General features: G+C 38.0%; 1 protein-coding gene across 1 annotated transcript in view; it reads right to left on the reverse strand.

Annotated features, from left to right (window-relative positions):
• Window positions 1-16037, reverse strand: part of UXS1 (UDP-glucuronate decarboxylase 1) — a gene marked incomplete at its 5' end in the record, with an annotated part of 47325 nt that overhangs the window by 7544 nt on the left and 23744 nt on the right. Inside the window, 5 exons of the mRNA XM_010140398.1 lie at window positions 91-134; window positions 3050-3169; window positions 10749-10870; window positions 13145-13204; window positions 14106-14210. Coding sequence (XP_010138700.1) covers window positions 91-134; window positions 3050-3169; window positions 10749-10870; window positions 13145-13204; window positions 14106-14210 — 451 coding nt within the window. The remainder of the gene's footprint in view (window positions 1-90; window positions 135-3049; window positions 3170-10748; window positions 10871-13144; window positions 13205-14105; window positions 14211-16037) is intronic.

Below are 16037 nucleotides of genomic sequence, written 5' to 3' on the forward strand. Positions count from 1 at the left end.
ATTTGACTAAAATGCAGATGCATAAAAAGTTAGCCAAGCTCAAAGAGCCATCAAGTGAAGTAAATGTCAAACAGTACAAATAAGGCTTACCTGACATACTGGAAAGCTCTCGTCTGAGTTCCAGGTCCATAGACCTAAAACCAGATACAAATTAGAAAAGTTACATAAAGTTCTCTCCAGTCCAATTATCTTTTCCTCACTATTCTAGAAAAACATCCCAAGGAGAAACACCTGAGACACAAGCTCAATGTTACAGGAATAAAGGAAAAAGAAAATATATATTCTTGCACAGCCTCTGGCAAAGTATCATTTCTTTGAAGGTCTTCTTCCTTTTGACGTGTCTCCAGCAAACATATCCTTAGGCATTTTGTCAACCAGAACTCTGAATATAGAAAACATTCTCAGGGATGCAGGACAGAGTGATGTTTTGTCCTTGCATGGAACACTGCAAGAGGCTACAGCATGCACTCAGCCAGAAAAGACAGCCAAATACTTAAAGCATACCTCAGACTACTATGACATGGTTATGACAAGCAATTTTTTATTCACTTATTAACAACAACTGACTTCAAAGAGACCACCAAATGTTAGTGGTCTTTAAAAAAATTGTCAAGAAAAATAACATTGTGTTTAAAGTAGTCGGGAGGGAAAAAAAAAATTGTGTGGCTCTAAATATTACTTTCTGCAAAAACAGAATAATTTCTAAAGCCACCTGTACAGATTTGTATCAAAACTTAGTGAGAAAAAATTAAAAAGTTTTCTCAGGTTATGTGCTGGCACTTTGGAGCAAGCAAGTTTAAGTTCAAACAGACATTAAAGCATACTTAAAGTGCACTTAATGGTACCAAATAACATTTTTTCTACAGTTTAATTGTGCGCACCACTTAAGTCCCTAGAATATGAATACTTAAGTTCTGGAAGTTATCAGTAGCATATTGAAGCAGTGAAAACACTTAAGTTTAACTGGGTATGCACACAACTTACCATCAACCTGCTACCACAGAAAAGCTTTTTGAAAGGACAGAATGGAAAGCATGTTTGTTTTCCTAGGGGACAGGAAAGACAATATAATTGGTGCACAGGCCATCACCTGTCACTTGGTAAGCCTGTTGCTCTCTGAGGCCAGTTCACAATTGAAAGAGGTCACGTTTCAGTACGCACCAGGTAAGATCAGGGGGAACAGGCAATCAGCCTTTTCAGTGCTGAAGAAACTCCTGTCAGTTGAGACTAAGCAAGCTGAGCTCACTATTTTTGTCAGCTACCCAAGTCTAAGCCCTGACATCTGCAGTCTTAATGTTGACATATATAACACATTAAATGACGTGAGTTCTAGCAGACACTGGCCATTAAGTCACAGTGAGCATCACACAATTGCTACCATACTCTGAGCACTGACGGTGCTTTGCAGAGAAAAAGTAGTAAATCTCTGGGGAAAAATCAAATCTTTAGGAGATGCAGTGATCACAGCATTGGAATTACTACAGGCTTGTTACTCTGAATTACCACAAGCCTAAACCAGAAATTTAGCAATGGTTAGAAACGACAGAGTAGCCAAGATGCATCACTGATGACATTAAAAAGTAGTAACAAATTGCCTAAGTTAACAATCACTGATAAAGAGCAAGCAAGCAAATGCTGGCCTCCAGAGAAGACCAATCTTCCGAAAATTATTAATGTGATGTTCATTGCTTTGCAGAATATACACAATCTGAGCTTTTTTAATTTTGTTTTTTACAGAGTTCTAGATTTCACCCTGTCAGTAGGGTAGTGACTACCTAGTACCCAAGCTTTGAAGGGGGTAGCCACATTTTGGCACATTATTTGAAAAACATTCAAGTCAGGGGAGATCTATGACGGGACGCTAAGCTTCATCTTGCCTGGGCACGACTTATTCCCTGGTCTATACTCTCCAATACTCTGTTCAGTCTCAGATTTTGTTCTACAAAAATCACAGTAGTGGGAGTTGCTACAGAACTTCCATCCTTTTTCTTCCTGGATTGCCTGCTCCTTCCTAGAGGAATTCCTGGCTTAACTCTGAATTCTACAACCTCCAATAGAAGGAATGGTGTCTCAATCTCAAGATAGCAATGTTTTTAGTTATTTAGCAAAAGCCATTAAGTGATTTCCTGGCACTGCACTCTTCTAATTGAGGCAATATTAACAAATGTTTAAATGAAATTTCTGTTGTGTATCATATAAATGTAAATGTTTCCACTTCACAACTGATCTCAGATTCCAACTCCCAGTTTCAGGATGTCTTCTCATTTATTTTACATATCCTCGTTATTTTACAACAGTAAACTAAACAGGATCAGAGCATAGGTCAGTCACTGTCTGTATTGCTAAATTACCAGCAGCATCTTTGACAGAGCACTGGCCTGTGGCAGTTCTTTCTTTCCCAGGCAATTCTGCTACATCGCTTGAGCATCATCAAGAGCCAAGGACCATTCACATCGAACAGTTTGGATGGGGTAACTTGTTTCACCAGGAAAATTTTGGTGTTTAGATGTGGGTCATACCACATCAGTTTGTCATTGGTAAAAAAACCACAGTCCTGGCTGACTTTATTTACTAATACATAATGTAGCCTAAAGGCCTTTAGTTTACTATAACAATATATGGAAAATTTAGGCTGATCTCCAAGCTCACAAATAGACATTTAGATGTCCAACTTCCAAAAAGGGTTCAGAGAAAGTCCCTCACCAAGAATAAATACCAAAATAAGTACCAAACAGTAAGTACCAAAACTTCTGTAAGCCTTGTCACGCTGCATCCCCATAATGGGTTGTGACAGACAGAGACTCAAGTTCAGGATGGCTAAAGTACTTCCTCAGATTGCAACTGGCAGCCTTGCTCTCTCTCTACATTTCTCAACTTTACAATGTACAACTCTGGATCTATAATTTTATACATTTGTGCTTGATATACTGAAAGACTAGATTTTGGGGAGGTAGAGAGGTGTTTTCTGAAATCCATCCTCGTCCACGGCACATGAGGTTAGGATATAAAGACAAGTGGTTCTTCCCATCATTGAGAGGTCATTACTTACTGTTAGTGGTTCTCCCTGGAGAGCTTGTAGGATAAAATTACTGACAACTCTACCATCATTCATATGCATTCGAGGACCAAAGGTATTGAATATTCTGGCAACCCTTACTTCAACTCCTTCCTGTAGGAAAAGAAAAAAAATTTGTTACTACCTTAATAAGAGTGTCTTTCTTCCTGAAAGTGCAAATTAACTCTCCCCTGTCCAAAAGCTTTCTTAAGAATCCCTCTTACAGATGTAATAAGCATTGTTTTCTCACCGTGAAATACTTCTAACCTCTCCTCAACGTTACCGGAAACTGTAGTGCATACAGCAAGGAAATTTACACTAGTTCTCTGTACATGAAATGCAAATTCTAAATCATTGCTAGAACAGCTGATGATTTCAGCACACATGTTTTCTTCCAACAAGAATATCTAAGATTTTTCAATAGTACCCTTCCAATGATAGCTTATTTCACCTGGGACTTACCTACATTTTTTTTTGCACGTAAGTGAAGTCTCACCATCACCACATATAGTGCCAAGATAACATTTCCAAAGATTAGAAAAGTTGAACGCTTCAGATAAGCATCTTTACAAATGCTATAAAGTAAGTGGCTTTGTAACCATAGCCACAATGTTTCTTAGCTACCTGCTACTTATTGGACTGCATAAGCGCATGCATTGCAATCCAAGTCTCTTCAATAGTTTAAAATATAGTTCAATAGTTCAAAAATGTTTTTTTCTAAGAAACATTTCTATCATTCCCAGAAGTAATTTCTGCAAATGATATTTCTGCAAAAGGATATTTTGCAAATCTTCAAAGCAAAATGCAACAAACACATAAAATTGGAAACTGCCTGGAGAAAACATTTTAGCAACGGGAGATTGGAGACTGAAGTAATCTCTCGCTAGGAATTTTCTGTTTATTGACCTATATTTTACACTTTCTGTTTATTGAAACACTCATTTGCTAAGACACAGTTCATCATAAAGCCTACAAGAAGAATGTTTGACCTTTGTGAGCTGAAGCTTACACTCGGCTCCTGACGAAGCAGTGTAGCATGCTGTAAACAGATGCTACCATGTGACAGTGATAGCCACAAGGCAGGGAGGAAGGTGTCAAGTTCAGTCGAGGCCTATGCATCCCCCTCATACTCCCGGGTACTTTCCCCCTCCCAGAAAAAGCCATCTTTGTATCAGTCACAGGAAACACTGTTTGTGTGAAGCAAACTTTGTGCTGCTGATCCAAGTGGAGCAACTGAAGTCACAAGCACAATGTTCTGGAGTTGCAAACATTCAGTTATTCCTTCAGAGGATACACAGAACACCATCTATTTTCAATGCCTTTTACTAAGGCCTAGACCAAACATCGTGAAACCAACAGCTTTAGCTTTTTACAGATGATAAGAGTGGGAGAGGCAAAAGGCACATTTAACACCTTAGCTATTACTTGGTGCTGAGAGATGGGAAACACCAAGTAGTATAGGGAAAGCCCAACACCTCCTAGTACCGAGAAGGTCAAAAAGCATCCAGTTCTGTTTAACTGCAGGTAAGGTTTCAGTTGCCATGACCCAATAATGTTTATATGTAAAACTAAACAGTAAACTAATAGTAACAAGGCAAATAACTACTGTGCCACAGGAAAAGCAACAGTGTTGGGTCTTTGTCAACAAGCTTGCATCTATAACAGCGCTCCCCAAAAAAATAAACTCAGAACATCCACTTGGCCCTGCTGAGACCCTGTAAAGCAGAAGCCCCTTCCCATGCAAAATGCATCAGCTGGGAACGTATTCTTTATTTCCTGCTAGCTAAAAAAGCATGGCAGTGTAAACACGTCAAACTTATGCTTTCAGAAGCTTACTACAGAGCCAATCCCATGCCTTCATTGGGAACATATACTCTAACAGAGTTGCTCATTCTCTCGTGTTGCTCAGCACTATCTTAAAAAGGACACTGACTCCTTCTGGGAGGGATTGTATTTCATGTGGGCTTTCCAGATATTGCCATTAATAACAAGTACAGAAAATGAGGCACTTGGAATCTAGTACTCAAGATAAGAATAACTCATTAAATGGTGCTGACCAAAAAGCCTCTCTTGTACTGCACAAGCTAAAGCAGCTCTGTTTTTCAGTATTGGCTGGAAACTAGCATGGAATCTAGAAAAGAAAACCACCACATTCTCTGTAGGCACGTAACTCACAGCCACAGTGAATCCAGTATTTCTTCTTCCTTCTATTAATTCCCCTCCCCCCCAATGTAATGTTGTCTTTTAAATTAGTAACTTTTTATTTATAGCATCATCTAGAAAAACTTTTCTCTGCAGACTACTGCTTTGAATCTATTTTCTGTGTAGCTGAATTTTCATTTATGTCTGTAAAACTGGGATCTATTTTCTCAAAAGAAACTCTTACAAATGCAAAGAGATTCTGAGCCAGTAACTTAAAAATTTTCCGAAGTTTCCTTCTGCCATTTCATGAAGTGATCCTTTTTGTATTAACTGCCTCAGATACTTATGGTACACTCTTACCTATGTCCTGTTACTACATATATCAACATTATCATGTTAATTATGGCTGACTTCCTCCACCATATTCCCACTAGCAAAGCCAATTAACTTCCCCAGATTTATGGTAGTAAGTCACATACAGTATTTTGTTGCATGGTAGAGAAAGGAGAAAAACTTCTTTGGCCCATATTTGTACTGCTAAACTAAAGAGAGCTTGAGACTAATCCCTGACACTGAGATCAAATGTGATCAACTGGCTTCCGTCCTCATGGTTTAAGATTATGTCTTCCTATAGGACATCAAAGAGGAAGTTCCTTGAGCAATAAAAAAAGAGCCTGGGAGCAACCTAACAAAATGCAGCAATGCGGGCTATCAAAACACTTCAGCTCACTTTACTATTTACCATTATGAATACATGCACAGAGCCTGTGCCTGTACAGATGGAAAGGGAAGACAGAAAAGATGCAAGAAAGATTGTTATGTCCTCTGAATACTCAGACTATTCTACAGCTCTTAGTCAAAAAGGAGCATTTCTGTCTCCCCTGCAAAACAAACTTGTCCACAGTCTTCAGCATGAGTCTTTGCCACTTAGTTCCAGAGATCCCTGTCCCAGAAAGTAACAAGGATCTGTGGTAACATCTTGATTTAAAAAGACATACTTTGATTTTATAAGCCTTATAAGAAAAGGTCTCATTGTGATGACTGTCTCAGAAACTAGATCAAAAAAAAAATACAACTCCAATGTTCAGAGGGCTCCTTTTAGCTGAAGCAGCTTGAACATAAGCTGTGGCTGCCATTTGTAAGGATAGCAGGCAAGCTTCTCTTGCTAATTAACAGTGCTTCCTTCTTGGTAAAGTCAATGGATCTACCTGAACAGCAAGCATGAATTAGACCTCCCTGCACACAAAATTGGGAAAGGGAAAACGAAAGCTGCAACTGTCTGCTCTCCAGCAGACAACTGGATTCAAAGCCTTCCAGGGAAAGCCCAGACAGTTGCGTGGCTATCACTGACCTGAACACAAGTCTTTACCAATGTTTCAGCTAAAATTACTAAGATTGTTGCCTGCATTCCTTGCTTTATTTGTTAATTTTACCGATTCATATTCTTTCTCATATCTTTCAGAGATCATTAGCTAACTCTCAAAATTATTCCCAAAATCCTGAATTGTAAACACAGAAGAATTACTACCACAGTGCTCATGAAGATGCATCTGTAACATGTTTAAGCTACAATACTCTACGCTGAGGCTTGGTCCAGGATATTTTATACATATGTACTGCACCAATAAAACAATGCTGCATGCTTAAAAATGATGTAAATTGAGTATCAAGGAAAGAAAACAACATGCAATAATAAGAGAATACAGGATAAACTCACAAAAAACATTAAAGCAAACTGCTTTAAATCAGTACAGTTATTTGTTGTCTATCTAATTATTAGCTACCTGGTTATTCACTATTCAGTGCCTTTTCATTTGCAATTCAATCAACAGTTTTCATTACCCCTACATTTTACATCAAGGCTTTTTATGATTATTGAAACCAACTCAATTTGTGAATTAAAGATAAGGGGGAAAGTACAACTCAGTACAAAACAGAAAATCACTTATGTTGCAAGTGCAATGCACTTCTATATTTAACAAATTGCAGCACTGGTTTGCATGTTATTCTTTCACATTAATGTAATAAAATTCATCTCTAGCATGTCTTTCCTTTCTTCTATTACTTATTAAGATTTTTTGGCACTTGAGCCTTCATAATCCTGTTTAGAGAATATTTTAATGCAGAGCATAACACTTGTCCACTTAAAGGTTATACTTAATATTTGATCATGATCATTCACTCCTATATGCTTACAAACACATCCAGTGGAGTTCTTAATTGGAATACCTAAGCTATTCTAAGGCACTTTGAAAACTATCACACAACGTCATGTACAACTAAGCCCATTTGCTATGACTGAAGCTTGCAGAGTCAGATGCAGTTGGCATGAAAAAAAGGGGTGAAGAAAGTGGAAGGAATTGGAAAATTTCCCTTCAACATTCCATAGTGACCTTAAGTGTTGCTTCAGCTCTGGAGAATTTCCTTACAGATCAATGGTATAAGAGAAGTTACATCTAGTTCACAAAGCACCCTTAATATCCTGAGCATTTAAATTCTGTGCATTTATATTTACAACATATCTATGCAAACATACCTGATCCCTGCCACGAAGGTAGTGTCAGGCTCCAACCAGCACTTAAACTAAGCCAGAGTTGGAGCATACACAAATATCTAGATTTCCAGGTAGCTCCACAGTTACAACTGCAACTTTGTGAAAGTTAAAATGCATACTGAATGGCAGCTCCTGAACAAAGCACAACATTCCCACTGCAGTACTACATGCTGAAACTCTCCTCCCACCTCTTTATCATCCCTGCACCTGTATATTTTCTCTGCTTATATTTGTCCAGGAACACCTTACTTGCAATTGGAAAATGCTGTTCATTTTAGAAAACGGTGGTATCATCTTATCTAGCAAAACAGGAGTTCTGTAGAGGAGAAAAACTGCCAGCTGTGCATGCATATCACATCTATAGTAAGTCACACACCTGTATAGACACTTAATGCAAAAAAGCACTTCAGAAGGACAGGGAAGGATAGGCAGATTAGTAACAAAGATAAGAGTACAGAAAGCAGAAAGAAAACATATTGACAAGCTGTTAGTACAAGAGGTTTTCAAAACTATGCCTTGCATCTTGTTCAGGCAATTAAGTGAACTGAAAAAAGGCTTTCCAGGGGAAGTGCTACCAAGGACTGAAAAAAACATGGAGAGAAGAAAATTCTGAAGTCTGAATCTGAGAATCCAGCTTAGTTTCCAGATGAAAGGGTAAGGAACTAAAGCTTCCAGTGGCTTGAGAAAAGTTCCAGAAGCAGGCATTTCCTCACACTAAGGAGCACAGCTGACCCATGCTCCCAGATGAATTTATGAAGAGCTGCTCCCAGAGGCCTATAGCAAACATCCTCTCAAACCACACACTCAGGTATCTCACATGGGATGAGATGAATTTGTGCACTTGCTTTCCATGTGAGCCCTGCACTTCTCCAGCAAATATTTCACTCCCCACCTCTCCTTTCAAGCAGATGCTTACACATTACTGAACACTACTACTGCCCTTGGACTCCTTGACAAGGAAGCACCGCTGGGCTTGCTGAAAGAGAGCAGTTGCAAAGAGGAGATAAAGTCAAGAAATGTTTAATTCATAGGGTCAAAATAATTGAACAAAACAATACTGCCAGCAGAAGAGTGTGCACCAAGAAGGGCAGGCTACTGAGGAACTCTGACAACTGTGAATAAAATAATCCTTGACTAGATTCAAGAGCTGTGCTGATTCGAACGGCCTGTCTAGAAGCATAGGAAGAAGTTAGCAGAAGTTAAATTTTATATTTTCTGGAAATACAATTAGGTATTGCAGGTACCTAACAGTGTGCATGATCATAGAAATCTTTGGAAAAAATGACCAAAATATGCAGAAATAACTTTGTCTTTCTTCCTTTTATTGAAGCTGAGAAGATTCTGGAAATATTTTAGCCTGAAATCCTGTAAATCTAATTGTTTTGGGCTAGGTCACTCCTACCTGAAAACCCTCTTGAAAACACAATACTTATTTGCATAGAAGTCAGACCTTTCCTCTGGAAAAATATAGTACTTCCTCCACTAATAACAGTATATCATCTAGACTCAGAAAAAAACCCCAGCTCAACAGTGTTTCAGAATATACCTGAGTGTGGGACAAGCTTGAGCAGACTTCACCAACCCATAACAAAGTACAAGAAATATCTCACAGAGCCATGCCTAGGACACAGAGCTCATTTGTATCAGGAGTTTCCACTTAATGTACATGTGCCTTGCAGTTCCACCTTACAAACCTTTACTATTCTTTGTAAATCCTGCATAAAATTTATGGGATAGTATCATGACTCATCCTGTGGCTTGAAGATACAGTCCACGATTTTCAAAAATGACCTACTAAATGAATGCCCTTCTAAAAGAATACTGCAGTGTGTACCACAGACTTGAAAAAAAAAATTCAATACCCTACAGCACAAGAATTTCTCATAAAAATTGCAATATTCAACTGCAAACAGATTTCCAGATGCACGAGGAATATTTTGCTACAGTCAAGTACAGAAGACATCATCCTGAAGAAGCAGCAGTACCACCATGGCACTTAAATGATTTAAAATAATTTAAAAGAGAATAAAGGAGGCATGAACTTCTGCCCTCTCTGTCTCACAGAAGAGAGAAGACAAAATTTCTGCAACCTCTGTACTCCAATACCATCCCTGAAGTCTTACCATTCTGTTTTCAAGGTTTTAAAAAAACACTTAGTACTTCATCATTTAAAGGTTTAAAATTCTACAGAATATACTACCTTTGATTTATACCTTTGTATATTAAGGCTGCAAACACCAAGAAATAGTGATGTGATTTTCTTCACCATGCCACATTTTCTAATTGAATAGTCTCCTAGAGACTAGCTGAAGAGCAGTTAAATAAGGTTCACACACAGGTAAAAAGTCAAGGCTGGGTTAGTTGATGATGAATTTCTACTTGTTGATTATGAAACTCAGGGAAATTGGCATGTTTCACAAATATATTTTAAATTGCATTTTTGTCCTCATGTATTTGTAAGTACATTATAACTAGGTATTCATATCCTCCATTAAGGTCCGTATTTATACTTCCAAGATTTTAAGACATTTCTAAAGTGATTTAAAATACATTGTTCCTATATAGGTACTCATTAAAGAACTTCCTAATTTTCACCTGTATATTCTGATTTCAGTTAAGCACCCCACTTTTATCAGTACTGGCCCTATCCACCAAAGCACTTCACAGCACAGGACCACTTAAAACAACTCTTATCTGGCTCCCAAATTAGTACTGGCTGCAAAATTAGTAAGGTCACCTCAGTTTAATGTGTCTAAAAACTATTTATGATACTGAAAGACATATTATGTCTATTAAGACTACAGCACATTTTCTTGAAGAACACTGCTCATCTGAAAAAACAGAACAGATGGGAGCAGTAAAACATTTTCATTAAAGAAAACAGATTTTGCAGCTACAGTATTAGTGCTCCTACTCAAATACACATATTCCAATTTTGCCATACATCTGGCCTCATTAATTACAGAAAATTCACTGAATCTGATACAAGTTTAATACCTGCTTCATATATGCATAGCACATGGTCTCTGCAACCCGCTTTCCTTCATCATAGCAGGCTCTTGGACCTATTGGATTCACGTGGCCCCAATAATCCTCATTTTGAGGGTGAACTTCAGGATCTATGGGGGGAAAAAAAAAAACAAACCACCTTAAATCAAAATGGTGACTATATATAATGAATCTTTCAGTAGATCATTGGTGTTATACAATTTAACAGCTCCTATCTGAACTATGCATTTAAAAAATATTAAGATTCAACACCATTCCTTTAAAGTGTATTTACTGGAACCATCAAAATGATGTTTCAGGAAGATATAAGACTAGTAAGATAACCGAGTATAAGTGAACAACTGCCATCATCTGTTTTCCCCTAAAAACATGTGCGAACAGAGGGTTAAAATCAACTCTTCTCTGCAAAGAAAGACTACCTCAAAAGCACAAATATGAGTCTTATCTAATGTAATTTAGAGGAAGTATTATTATGTAGGCAAAACTTTACTGCATCTGGAAACAAAGAGCATCTTCAAGTTTTATAAAGTAAGAAGGAAAGGAAAATGGACAGAACAGAGAGGTACTAAGTTTCTTAAAGAAGAGTAGAGCAATGTACCACAATGCACTTGCTATGCTTCTGTGTCATCCTAAGTATTTTTATTAGCTATCACAGGGCACGGACAATCAGGTTAGACAATCCGTTGGTTTGATCCAGTACAGAAGTTCTTGATTACAAAAAAACCCCAACCAACCAAAAATCCCCTAGGAATCCATGTGTGTGCATGCTCCATATGCTTAAAACAATACAACCACTGTCTTATCGGGTTTGAACTCTACATGCACTACCGCAAAACTTACAAGTTACAGCCTAATTTGTGAAACGACTTTGACAGCCAGTTATGATTAACCCTTGCAGCTTTTATGCTGCTTACAGACATGATTACCGATTAATTCCTGCCCTGTGAGAGCCACTGCGCAATTGTAAATGCAAAGAGGTTTCACGTGATTATAAAGGCCTGTAGCATTCTTAAAAGTGCCTCAGAAGATGCTGTGATACGGAAGGCTACTTCAGTTTCTGTCTCTTTTTTGGCAGAGGCAGTCCATGAAGCACTTGGAAACTCTCTATACTCTCCATATACACTTTTAAGAACTTCTGTGGAAACAGCTAACAGATATTTTCTGTCTTCTATTTTTCAGCAAAATTACTTTGCCTGTTTAGTCAGAGAATAACATGAGTAGAGTCTCCCTTCCTACACCGGATTTACTGACACAACAAAGCCTGATAAAGGGAGTTTCAAGTTTTCCCTTTGAGGCTTTAAAACCTGGAGCCTGTTGGTCCCCTGTTCCAGAAGGGAGTTTGCTCAATTACAGGAGAGTCCTGGGGGCTACCATTTTCTCTGTGGAGGCTGACCATGGATAATCAAAGTCGAGGCAGTAGGAATGCTGCACATGATCAAGCCGCTTATTTGTTTGGCTGGTCATCCTGTTGATCTCTTGCTTGACTATTTGCTTTGAATCTTCTTAACTGAAGTTATTCCATCAAAAGTGTACTTCAAGAGGTATGCTCTTTGTTCTTCCTCACTTTTTCCTCACAAAGCTTTGTATCTTGTTACACAGGTAAGTATTTTTTGTTTGCTTGCTTGTTCTTTAACTTAAACTCAAACTCTCACAACTACTAATGATGAGCAGGTGGCTTTGCCCGCACATCTCCATTAACCTAGCAACACCGCTATTATCAATTAGGCAAGAGTTCACAACAGTAGAAGTTTCTCTAGTAGGCACATAGTCTGTCACACCCCCCAGGGATTTACTAGTAAGATTCTCATGCATCCAGGTAGCAGTCCTATCAATCATTCTCTTGGTACTTCACTTCTTTAACAGTAAAGGGAAGATGGGGAGATATGGTACTATTGCTGAATATTACATTTTAAGAGACACCACAAGAGCCTGCATGTACAATCACTATTTTCTTAGCTTGGAGGTTAATGTCCTTGACTCTTAAAAAACCAACGCGACTGCTAAATTCTAACAATACAATTCATAAGTGACAGGGAAGAGAGATGCACATTTACCACTGAAATTATTCTTCTTCACAGGTTTTCATTACAGCATCTGGATTTTAATTAAGAGCTCAATACTCAGAATTCCCTCACAAGCCCTTTGGTAAGAGAGACATAAGCTAAGACATAGGAAAGTTACAGACAACAGTCCGAGCCTCCTTCTACCACTCTGACTAGCAATTTGAAGCAAGTACTAACACCCAGACTTGAAACTGTGAGATGTACATCTGATAAAGAAATGAAGACAGTGATGAAAATGTGTCATTCTATCAAAAAAGTTGGTAAATGCCCTTTTACACAGTCACATCTCAAGAGCTCTAAACACTATTTCATCCTTCTTACCTCCATATACCTCTGATGTAGAGGCCAGCAGCAGCCGTGCTCCAACACGTTTAGCTAACCCTAAATTTTGGGCAACAGGAAGAAGAACATAATTAAAGCAAGTGCAAGAACTTTTCAGTCATATTAACTGCTTTAGCGTGATTCTGTTTTACATGTTTTTAAAGAGAATTCAACTTCTTTCACCAGATAATCTTGCTAAATCATATCCACAGCTTCCACTCCCAAGCTTAGAGAACTCGACAAACAGCAGAGCAGTACCCACTGCTCTGTAATGTGTTTGCTTCTGGGCCTAAAAGTTACACTGAATCAAGATCCAAGAACTTAATATACGCCAAAAGGATCAAAGATGGGAGGAAAAAGTAGTGAAGGCTTGAGGCCTTCTTTTCATAGGCCCATTCCCAGCATCAAAACCAACAAAGTTAAAAAATGTTGCCTTGTAATTAGTGAGCATGAAGCTAGACATTAAGCGTTCTTGCAGAATTTGCTAGCCAAGGAATGCACAAGAGGGTGCAGTACTCTTGATGTTTGGGATTTGCAGAGCCAATGCAGTTCCAACTACTTCAGTTGCTGTGGTGGAAAGGAACAGTCACTCATGGCAAACATGGGAACGTTCCACAATCTCCAAGTGCAGTTATGGACACAACTTTGCTATAAAAATTCCATATTCTTAATTCTTCCTATGAATTCTATAATTACTGCACACTCCATAACCAGGTTACAGGCATAAAGTTCTTGTGCTTTGACAGGTGAGCTTGCATGTTGTTAGAGTTCATCTTCAGATATATTTAAAGTACAAAAATCTTCAAAGAAGGGAAAAAACCCCACCCCTAATTTTTCTAAAGAAACATCTTTTTAAGATGTACAACTCATCTGCTCCATCCTCCCCTCTCCCCAATAACTGGCCAGGTTTTATTGTGTCTATGCAAGTTAAGTAAAAAAAAAAAAAAAGATTTTCACTTACCCAGCATGTTTAATGTCCCAATAGTGTTGGTCTTTAATGTTTTTATAGGATTATACATGTAATTTGGAGGAGAAGCAGGAGATGCTAGATGATAGATCTGGTCCACTACAGAAAACCAGAAGGGGGAGAGAGGCCAGGGAAAGGGGAAGAAATCATTATTAAATGAGAGAGCATTACAGTCGAGAAACAAGAACTTCTTTCTGCATTTCCTAGCATTGGAACTCAGCACTTCCTATATTGCTACCTACAGATGATATGTATGCAAGCTTGCTGTAACCCAAAGGAAAATTTTTTAGTGAAACAAAACCAAAAGCATAATACATATCAACATCATTGACACAGATACAGAAGTCTGTGTGGGTGTTGACACTTTCCACTTGCAAAAGTTTTAGTTATGAGTACTTCAGAGGTATTCAGAAGCTGCAAAAGTATATGTCACATTACCCTCTAATTTAGATGACTACCAGCTTCAGAGTATTTTTCTCAAATGGAATCACAAGCAAGATGGTAGAAACATTTTTTTAATACCAGGAAGAACCTTTTGGGAAAAATACTGTATTTTTATTTGTAAACCACTTGTCTAGAAATATTAATGGGATTAGTATAATATTTATGTTTTAAATATATGTGAGAAGATACGGGCATACAGCTTTTGTCCTTTCCTCCCTACCTACTGCCTTTGTTCTATGCTATCCTTTGGGTAATACAGCATTTGAGCTTCAAAAAAAAGAAAAACAAAATCCCTAGAGTCCAGCTCTCCCCACCCCCCCATTATGAAATACAATTGATCATCACAAGAGACAGTCCCTTACAATCAATGATGGTATACTGACGCCTATAAAATTTACAACAAGGTAGCTTCAGTACTGGCAACAGATTGCAAAGGTAGTAAAAATCCCAGTCTTCAACTAATTTTATTTGCTGCATTTCTGTGACTGCAGTGTCAACAAACCTGAAGATTCAAATAACCCACAGGAGATACTCAACACGACGGCAATATAGAAGCTAGTACGACAAAATTAAACTGTTACATCTCTTTCATGAGCGTAGACGAGATCAAAACTCAAAATTCCTAATTTAAGAATTATTCCCAGCATAAGAGTATGAAGAGAGAAGATGGAACTAAAGCTTTAACAGATAAGGTCAAAGGCCAAATGTATAATGAATCAAGGTGTCTTTATCTTAAGCTAAATGATTTGAGGTTTGCTGTCTATTCATCCAGTAGTCAGGCTAACTCATTTATTTTCAGCTATTTACCCATTTTCATAAAATAGTCTACTACCAGAAGAAGCTATTAAGGTAGTTCAGAAGACACATACAGGTATAATAAATGGTATTTTCACAGAACTGTTTTGGTTGGAAGAGGCCTCTGAGATCATGAGTCCAACCATACACCCTGCACTGAATTTGATATAAGGAACACAAGCACACAGGACTACTTCATTAAACTTTGTTTTTTAACAGGACATCAGGAAAGTTGCAATCTCTATGCTTCTGAACTTCAGAGCTTAGCTCATCCCCACAAATATCAAGAACCAAAAAAGCTCCTCAATAAGCTATGCAGTATACCAGAATCAACCAAATATTAAACCTATAAAAATCCCAAGATAATCTGAGACCAGCTTCAGCATAGCAGGGTTGCAAAATTCACTGCATTAGGTAAGGGTTGGAGATACTACAGGGAAAAAAGATTTTGTTATACAATTTAAACCACCAGTGAAAACTGGATTCATTATCACAAGCAGTAGCTGATATTCAACCAACTTCAACCTGCAAGCCTTTCATAACACAACTACTGTAAATATAAAAATGTCTATTTTCCATGTAAGATGTATCACAGTTAGCCATAACTACTTAAAAATCCCCCACAGACAAGCAAAGGACAAAAAAAATCTCAAACAAGAGATAGTGACACTTAAGAAAGAACAAATT

Source organism: Buceros rhinoceros, unplaced genomic scaffold, assembly GCF_000710305.1.
Source record: "Buceros rhinoceros silvestris isolate BGI_N320 unplaced genomic scaffold, ASM71030v1 scaffold31947, whole genome shotgun sequence".
Taxonomy (NCBI): Eukaryota; Metazoa; Chordata; class Aves; order Bucerotiformes; family Bucerotidae; genus Buceros; species Buceros rhinoceros.